General features: G+C 35.7%; 1 protein-coding gene across 1 annotated transcript; it reads left to right on the top strand.

Moving 5' to 3' along the window:
- The first annotated feature begins 29 nt into the window (after positions 1-29).
- PGS1 (Phosphatidylglycerophosphate synthase 1) lies at positions 30-9,233 on the top strand. The gene is made up of 9 exons (XM_087342569.1): positions 30-180; positions 285-513; positions 893-1,015; positions 2,123-2,269; positions 3,078-3,205; positions 5,146-5,411; positions 5,843-6,054; positions 7,182-7,407; positions 8,089-9,233. Exons 1-9 carry the CDS (start codon positions 149-151, stop codon positions 8,292-8,294), a joined length of 1,569 nt encoding a protein of 522 aa, XP_087198695.1. The 5' UTR covers positions 30-148; the 3' UTR covers positions 8,295-9,233.
- The last annotated feature ends 673 nt before the right edge of the window (positions 9,234-9,906 follow it).

The raw sequence follows: 9,906 nt of genomic DNA, 5'->3' as shown, positions 1-9,906 counted from the left end.
TGAGATGTTGGCATTATCTATAATAGGAATATTAAGATTGATAATATTGGTATTTTGTATTAAAATGGCAGACGTGTTTGTTGATTGTGTGTTAAGTATGCTTAATGGTTAAGAAAGAATTTGTACATTTTAAAATGTCTGTAGAAAAATGAAAAAATACGTTTCTAAGTGGCCCAATTGGTTAGTACTGAACTGGTTTTATAATACGTACTGTTATTTTTGTTTTGTTTTGTGATGTAGTTTGGTTAGGTCGGCCTTTGTAAAATCAGACTGTGTTTTCACAGGTTTGTAGGAGGCGATATAAGACGTTGGATGACGATTTCAAGGAATATGGAGCTGTTTCGAAGATTAAGTGTAATTTTACAAAGCCCAGAAATGGAACCCCCAAATCAAGAAGCTTCAGTTTCACATGGGAAACAAAATATACCAAAGGCATTAGTCGAAGAATTTTGTACATTTGGTTTAGTATGGCTGCATACATTTGCTCCCTGTTTTCCTGTGGATGGAAATAAGGTAATATTTATCTTAGTTTGATTTATATTGGCCTTATCAAATAGGACATAGCTTACCAAACTGCAGTACGTGGGTAATTTTTGTGAGGCGCTCTGTATGTTTAACTAAATTTGTAATTTATAGCATTATCATTTCCAAGCAACACTTATGAAATAGTCACAGAGCATATGGATGCAGAAGGCAGAATTTCTTTAAATGATTTCTTATTGAGAAGAAAAGAAGCCAATAAACCTTTTTCATAGTAAATTTTGAATTTGCCATTCTCGCATTTTTTAACAGAGCAGTTGAAACATCTGGATTTAAAGGTGCATTACAAAGAGAACCTGATGTCCAACAGAAATTCTAGTGTTAATATTTTCTGTTTCACATTGTTGTTCAGGTTTCTGTTATACATGAACCAAACATATTCTACAAAACAGTAGTGGAGAAGTGTCAGACAGCCAAACGAAGGATAACATTAGCATCACTGTATTTGGGAACTGGTCATTTAGAGGAACAATTGGTAAGAGCCAAAGAAATTATGAACAATTCTGGCATAATCACACACATTTATTTTAACAGAAGATGAAGATAATGATTACATAACTGTGTTTATGCATGCAGGATAAACATGTCAATGAAAATATCAGGATTATGAATGTTGAAATGGTGGAAGTCAAGTATGTCTGCTAATATAATAAAACATGTGTCAAAATATTTGTTTAAAAACATTGACAGGCGTAAACTGTATTATATATTCATCACCACCATTTATTCCAATAGTTTATTCAGTCTATAAATCCAGTTTCATTCATTGATTAGTGTATAGTGACATGAAATATTTTAAGAGAATTTTTATATATCACATAAACTTGAAAAGATTGTATAATCTACATAAAGCAGTAGTCTGGTTACTATACTGAATCCATTACCCAGAAGTTTCAGTATTGGACATTTGTCAGAATAGAGATTTTTCAAATTTTGGTTTTCCAACATAATGGCATTCATTATATAATTGTTCCACTGTTATACTGTAAGGCATTTTCCAAGCTTGAATTAAATTAGTAAAATGGTTTGTGTAATTATTTATGAGCCCCATTGCAGCAAGGAAAATACTACGGTGGAATCCCCATTTAGCATTTCTTTTATTTAGGATTTCCTTCTTTTTAAAGCTAATTTTATTTCTATTTATGCTTTTCATCACTTCAAGTTTATTTTTCATCAAAGATGCTTTGAATGGAAATTCCACCAACCTGAAACAACTGGTCAATTTGAATAGATTTATTTCTTAGTTTATCCAACAAATCTTTTTTTAGCTGCATTATGTGTGTTTTATTTTTATTGAAGGGTAAAAATGGCAGTGAATAATAATAAATGATATGGAAGGAAACAGTAATGAATTGTTTTAAGATATTGTCTCTGCATTTTGCTGTAGGGTCTGGTGGAAATCACAAAGAAATTTAGTCAAGTTAGCTGTTTTGGGCCATGAATCAAACCTAAGTCTTCCTGACCATTCAGCTGGAGTATTTGGTATTTAGATAAATTTGTGTTTTGTTTATGTTTCAAGGTTTTTTCTTCAGAGCTTTGAAAATTGTCACTTTATTACTTCAGTAAGTATAAATATTCACAGGTTGCTGCCATTGGTGAAAACTTGAGAATGTCTGGGGACCAGCTAAAAGTGAAAGTGTTACTGGATTACACAAGAGGTTCAAGAGGGGAGCGGAACTCCTGTCACATGCTTCAACCACTTCTGGCTCAGTACCAGGATATCTGCCAGGTATTGATTAACTCGGTTATAATTTTTGCTAGCACTCGTATTTTTAAATATTTTGTGTGCAATATTTTATTTTCTCATACTGTAATCATTTAATTTGCTTGCACTTCTCAGGACTAGTACAGTATTGTGGGGATACAAGCAAGCATATATTGCATGGTATATAGTCAGCAAAGGTATCTAACAGAATGGTCTCCTCAGTGGCTAGTATTATCTTACAGGGTTCTGGTTTCAAACCTAACCTTGGTTAGTATAATATGTAAATGAGTTGTTAACTTTATACTCTAGTCCTGGCATATCAAACTCAGTGTCTGTTTAGGGCCATTTAAAAGAGGTGGCTGCACCAGGGGTCCATCATACAGATAGGGAAAATTATAACCACCTACTTTAACTAATTCTGAGCTTAAGCTTAGGATATTGTTTTTCCTCCACTTTTCCACAAATGTGAATTTTATTTAAACACATTCCCACTTTGTTTAATTGACGTAAAAAGCAGCAGTACACAACTAGTTATTTTATGTGCATTTGTAACTTACACAGAGCCAGTCAGGATGTGGTGGCAAAGAGAAATATCCCTGTGTTCCTGTTGGAAAATGAATACTGATGATTCAGGCCGCAGCTAATCACTAGACTGACTGAGCTGTCTTACCTCAATTAATCTCATCCACCACTAAGGAATTAAGGAAGTTTACTTGGGAATGAATGATAAAATATGATATCCTTCTTCTGTATTTTGAATATATATAGTTGTGCTCTGATTGAAGTGACTAATTAGCATTAATTGCAGGCACTGTGATTGTGTTTATGGCAGGTGTCTCTCTATCATACACCAGCTCTGCGTGGAATATTGCGTAACCTTATGCCACAGCATTACAATGAACTGATTGGTGTACAGCACATGAAAGTTTACCTGTTTGATAACTCACTGCTCATTAGTGGGTGAGTTCTGCATGTACATACTTACACACACAGGTACAAATACGAGGCGCGTCCTCAAAGTAAGTTTCCCTGGGGCCGTTTACAGAAACAAAACACAATTTCATGGAAATATTTATTGCAAAAGATACAGCAAGTGTCCAGCTATTTTTCAACATATTCGCCACCGGAATTGAGACATTTGTCATACCGTGGGACCAACTTTTGAATACCTGTGTCGTAGAAGTCTGCCGCCTGGGATTGGAACCACTGTGTGACAACCATCTCCGCCTCTCTGTCATTCTCAAAACGCTGACGCTGACCGGACAGGAATTTCTTGAGGTGTAGGAAAAGATGGAAATCACTGGGAGCGAGGTCCGGGCTGTAGGGTGAATGATTAAACACCTCCCAGCTGAACTCCTGCAGGAGACTTGCTGTCCGTCGAGCCGTGTGTGGCCTAGCGTTATCACTGACCGCACTTCACAGTCGGCGGGAGCTGGAATAAGAACCTCCATCTTCAACAGCTGCAACGATGCTACTGTGAGAACGCGGGAGGTGCTGTTAGTGCATGCGCCATGCTACGTCATTGCTCTATCACGTACGCACAGTCGCTTTGCGCAATATAAGGTTTGCTAGCTGTGGGACGAGTGGGAAACTTACTTTGAGGACGCGCCTCGTACATGCATATACAAAGGCATTATTGGCATAGTTTTATTTTTAATCAAGAGAGTACTAGTGATCAAATACATTTGACAAGAGCCATGATACTTATTATGTTTTTCCACAGAGAAGCAAATTAAAAAGTTGATAAATTATTTCACTGTCTGTTATTCAGTCATTTTAGTAACATTTATAATTCTTCTAATTTTGTGTTTTGCGATGGCTCACAAATATAGGATTGTTCTGTAAAAAAGTATTTTGTCACTTCCTTTAAGTGAGTGTGGTCATCTTCACACCATTTGCCTTCTGAGATTCTTAGTTTTTAACATGGAGCCAATTTTGGCAAGTTTGTAGTACAACTTTGAATTTGTCATGCTTTTTTTAAATTTTGGAGACTGTGGCTTTTCCATTAGTGCCTATGGGTTTTGCTTTGGCTTGTACTGGAAGACCCAAATGTCTTTACCAGTCACTGGTTTTAACCCCAAAAAATTGGAATCATCCAAAATTCATACTGAAATGTTTGAAGAATTTTTTCTTAACTCAATGGTGAAATTGATCATTTTAGTCATATTTTCCACATTTTGGATCAGTTCTTGAACTTGTAGAAGACCATATTCTCATCTTCTGTAACATCTTTCTTTACATTTTCAAATGGTTTAACCAGTCACAAATCTATCTTCATAAATTTTATGTAACATTTTTGATGTGAGTGACATTATTTTTAAATGTCACTAAAAGTGTAAAGCTAGTTGTTTTAATACTTCATTAGCTATATTTTTTAATAAATGACACAGTGCATCAGTAAACCACAAAATAGATTAAAAAAATCAATGACTATGTAACACAAAACTGTTGAACCAGGTAGTCATGTGATCCTATATATGTCATTTCACCAATGCTGCCAGTTCTGCACAAAAATCATCAGTCTGGTATTTAATTCATAGACCTTATATGGCAAAAGGTGAAACTATGCTACACCATTGTGTGCCAGTAGAACAAAAGTCCTGAATACATTTATACATATATATGAACAAACACACACACTCAGCTTCGTTATCAGTAATCCTGAGTTTTGCTTTGAAATAAACTGCATACACATCCTTCCAAATTTTTACCTCTTCACCATTCATGATCATCTTTCCATTTTATTTCACACTGTATAAATATATCAATTTAAATATTATTATTAAATAAGCTATGAATCAATGATTTATACAAAACTTACTATTTCGTATAAGCAAAGTTGTATCAAGTATAATTTGCAGTTGCACATATGAGTGAAATTTTTGTACTTTTTGGTGCAGGGCAAACCTGAGTAATGACTACTTCACAAACCGTCAAGATCGTTATGTGCTGATAGAAGATTGTGGTCCACTGGCAGACTTCTATGATGGTCTGGTATCTCGGGTGAGTGAATTCTCGCTTCAGCTAGGTAAAGGTGATGAAGTACAGCTCCATTCCAGCTGGAAGTGGCACCCCTATAAGGGAAAGAGAGAAGAATTTGAGTCTGCAGCAAGAGATAGAATTTGGAACCACTACAGATCGGCCATGTCACAGCAAGAGAAATTTGGCAAGTCTAGAATCATAATAATATCAATATCAGTAATATCAACATTCAATATTTCTGTCACTGACAGTAGAGGAAATCACTGAACTGAGGAAAAAGTTGAATAAATGATTTCATAGTATACAATCTTTCTTGAAAATTTATATTTATTCAGCTGGTAAAGGAATGTAGGTGGGGAAATCTTTTGGGAAAATCAATAGGAGGACCATAAAGACGATAGGAAGATAACATTAAGATGGATTTTAGGGAGATAGGTGGATGTTAGCGGCTTTGTATTTAATGTAATGATGTTTTCTGCCACAGTGTTAATCATATTTTGGCCACATATTTATCGTTTTTGAATCAGAATCAACCAATGTACTAAGAAAAAAACTTAATTATAGACATCCTTTACATTTTTGTAGAAAATTGTTTAGTTTGAAATTATTATGCAGATGCAGGAGATACATGGATTTTTCCACTTGTGGAAATGGGACAACTAGGATTTCATCAAGACAGCTGTGTGACGAAGTGGATGTTTGAGACTGCTTTACCAGGTTCTGTCATACACCTTGCCACAGGGTACTTTAACCCCACACAGGATTATATTACTTCTGTGATCAGACACTCTGCTGCAACATACAGCATTCTCATGGCTCATCCCACTGTGAGTATTACAAGATGCAGAAGGAATATGCTGTAGATTTTGTACTAGTTTGGTTGCAGTGCCAAATTATTTTGTTGCTGACTTAGCAAGTTAACTGTGTGGCAGAAATCTATGCACAGAGTCTTCGTATCAAACAGTACATACTGCAATCCCAGTTGTGATTTTTGCACTGGTTCTCCAGCTGAAAACTAGGATCTTACCATAATATTATGTTGAGTATTCTAGGTAGTTGGTTCATTACAATCTTGGCAGACCATTTGAAACTAATTTTTTTCCAGAATTATATATGCTGTAGTCATTCTTTCAGCAATGCAGACTAGTCTGTTATATTTGATGAAAGAATAAAATCTTGTCGTCTTGTGTGGTATGTGCCAGTTTTATAGGATATACTGTTGTTTTGTTGGTCTGCCAATTTTACACGTATTTTGTTATTTATTTCAAATACTTTATGTAAAACTCAAGTTTTCATTTTTAAAGATCATATTGTAATCATTAATGAAAAGTGGAAGTGTAACCCATACCTTTCAGAGAATATGATTACCTTATTAATTAGCATCCATCCCATATCTGTAACCTTTTGGTCTCTCCACATTTGTTAATGGCCATATTTGAACTGAGCATCAGATATCTGGGGTTCAGTTCCTTAAAACACCAGTTGTTGCTCCTACTCATATTTCAGGACAACAGAGAACAAGCAGATGCATAAAATTTTGGAATATTATTGTTATTGATAACAAACAAGCCTTTAATAGATACATATTTTTGGTTATGGTTTATTCTTCTTCAGCTACCTTTCAGGAGGTCTTCAGGTTGCCTAAACAAATGTTTGAATAGCACCCTACATTAAGCCACAACCTTCCTTCCATATCCTTTCCAACTGCATATTCATTAATTGCCCTATTATTTGATGATGTATAGTCTGAGTCACTGTAGCATCTTTAAATAAGCCACAGATAAATAAGTGTTCCTCAGCTGCCACAGATTAAGACTCTGTGACAGTGTTTTTTGTTTTAGTTTATTTTAAAAATGATTAGTTTAGTTTTAGAAACAGTATGGTTTTTTTGTTGTTCTTTCCATTTTTTGGACAGAATTGCTTTGCTTTTAACATTTGTGTATAATGTGGACAGGCAAATGGTTTCTTGGGAGCACGTGGGCTAGCAGGTGGAATCCCAGCAGGCTACACATTGGTAGCATCAGAATTCCTTAAACAAGTGGAAACCTCTGAACAAGAAAACCGCATACAAATGGCAGAATTCCAAAAAGAGGGCTGGACTTATCATGCAAAGGGATTGTGGTACACACTGCCAGGTCAACGCTTACCGATTCTAACCTTCATTGGCTCCCCTAATTTTGGTGTGTTTGTCATAATTTCGTGTTTCTTCCATGAGTTAATATAATTTTGTTTAAAAATTCAGACTGAAGATGAATAATACTAACTCTTTAAAGAACAAAGCTCATTCAAATAATATTTAATAATGTTGTTTGTACCTTCAAGAAAAGATACCCCTGACCACTACAAAAATAAGTGTTGTAATAATGTTTTGGAAAGTTAGTTTTGCTATTAATTCTAAGAATCAAATGAAACCTGTGAAGGTATTAAGTGGGTGTGCTACCAAGTTACTGAATATTAAAGCATGCCAGAGAACCTTTCCATATCAGAGGCCCATTCCACAAAGGTGTATCACTGACAGTTGGTTTGGTTCGCTTTTTGATTTAGATGTAAATTGTACTTCAGGTCTTGCCATTGCATAACTCACTAGCGTCTCACCATAGAGGTCAAGATTGCTCAAAGGACAGTCTGTATGAGATTTGTGGTGGACAAAGTTGAACTGTGTTAGGTTCTTCTCTCCATCTATGTTTTATATTCACTCACATGTCACTTCAGGATAGACGGTGGATCCGGTCGCCTCAAAAATTTGACAGAAACATAGTGTGACCTCAGTGTAACAATAAAAAAGAAACACATATAATTTGCAGACATTCTTATCATAATAGGTTTCATTATGAGATTCAGTATGTTGTTTTCTTCAACAGGGTATCGGTCTGTAGACCGGGACTTGGAGACACAGATAGCAATTGTGACAAAGAATCCACATCTACAACAGAGTCTCCTGGAGGAGAGAGAACGTCTGTATGCATTAGGCAATCCATTCACCAGTGAAACATTGTCAAAGCCTGATAGGAAATATGCCCCAATATGGGTTCATGTAATAATGCGATTTTTCCGCAGTCTCTTCTAGATTCTTCCATCTCATAATGTGATAGTTGTAATAAAATGAATTTCAAAAACTACATACTTCAGTAACGTGTAAGTTCATCAAGAAGAGCAGTCAGAATGGAATTTACTATAATAAAGAGTATTTGAAAGGAAAGACTGTAGTAACATAACAGTAAATAAGTACATACAATTTACTTCAGTTTGCAGTGTGAATAATTCTTAGAAGACAAAGGACCGTGGCTGTTTTGTTATGACAGTTATGTTACGTGTTGTTTATTATCTAAACTATATGTGATAGATATGTTGTTTTGGAAGTGTGATGTATTCCTGTTTTAAGGTGAGTGGATGCTATTGTTATACTGTTTTTGTTACTTTTATCATTATTTATATTGATATATTCCCGCGCGGTCTGAGGCATCATGCTTCTGACCGGCGATACAGAATGCGCGCTGGTTCGAGTCTCGGGGGAGAAGAAATTTTCTCATGAGCTTTCGACCAGTGTATGGGACCGGTGCCAACCCAGCATCGTGAGGAAATTGAGGAGCTACAATAAGTAGCGTAATCCGGTCAGGAAAGCTAGCAATGGCTGGTGGTTCATCGTACTGACCATACGTCACCCTATATCTGGTTGGATGATCGTTCACCTCTGCTTAGGCATGTGAACGTGAGGCCAGCAGTCAAGCTAGTCGGCTTTGGCTCTCTGGCGCTGTTACGCCACGGATTTAATTTAATTTTTATATTGATATAACATTTTTTATTTTTGTCTCTTGATATTTTTAGAAATTCTCTCCCATGATATTCCTAATATCCGTTTCATTTTTGGAAGACAGGTGCAAATAAGACGTATGTGTAGGCTTGGTAGCTGTTCAGGTGAACATGGACTCCTTAATTTTTATCTGACCTTATTTCATGATGTGCAGATGAATTATCTGATGTTGAGATTTAAATGGTCTTCTCTCTATGACTTATGTTTTAAAGTTATACTTTCTATCCCTTATGCAAACCCCTTCCATGTCATTTATTCAACTTTACTTTTTTCTTAATTCTATTTTGGTATGTCCTGTTCAGACTACCTTCCGCATTCATTATTCTCTTGATTCTTTTTCCTGTACATAACTTTTCTCAGCTTTCCCTTCCATAGCAACCCCACCTGTTCCTCTTAATATACCTTCCTCTACTTTAATTTCTTCAGTCCTTTTCCATCCCATTTCTGATATTTGCTGAAGTTTTATTATCAGGAGAGTCAAGTAGAGAACAGTCTGTGAATTCAAGGAGAGAATATTTTAGGTCAAGTCAATTAGATGATAAGAAAGTGAATAGGGTCTTGGAAGTAGCGGGCTATAAAGCATCGGAAAAGGGGTGGACAGTAATACTTTAGGCTTGTTGATGTATGAAAATATGTAATAAATTAAAGAAAAGGAAGTCCAGCGTTGCTTAACGTGCGTTTTAATACATGAATTATCAATCACGTAAACATCCCCTCCGCCTTTACCGAGCACAAAAATATTGTAACGTGGGTCGGCGTTGCGACCTTGGATTGTCAACCCTGATTTATTCACGTCAAATTAAATCAGTTACAGTGGTCTGCACATACAGTCATCTCTCTACAACAACAATTATAAATGAATACAACA

This window comes from Zootermopsis nevadensis, unplaced genomic scaffold (genome assembly GCF_977971745.1).
Source record: "Zootermopsis nevadensis isolate Lab colony 2312 unplaced genomic scaffold, Znev_1.0 Znev_ptg000003l, whole genome shotgun sequence".
Classification (NCBI taxonomy): domain Eukaryota; kingdom Metazoa; phylum Arthropoda; class Insecta; order Blattodea; family Termopsidae; genus Zootermopsis; species Zootermopsis nevadensis.
The sequence above is the reverse complement of the archived record's forward strand: the minus strand, read 5'-3'. Positions and strand labels throughout refer to the sequence as shown.

What these genes read in the sequence shown, in the direction of transcription:
- PGS1 (XM_087342569.1), top strand. Translation starts at nt 149, where the DNA reads ATGAAAAAATACGTTTCTAAGTGGCCCAATTG. An exon ending in GTCATTTAGAGGAACAATTG is followed by an intron (nt 1,016 to 2,122) that starts GTAAGAGCCAAA and finishes AAATATTCACAG; the next exon opens with GTTGCTGCCATTGGTGAAAA. An exon ending in AGTACCAGGATATCTGCCAG is followed by an intron (nt 2,270 to 3,077) that starts GTATTGATTAAC and finishes TGTTTATGGCAG; the next exon opens with GTGTCTCTCTATCATACACC.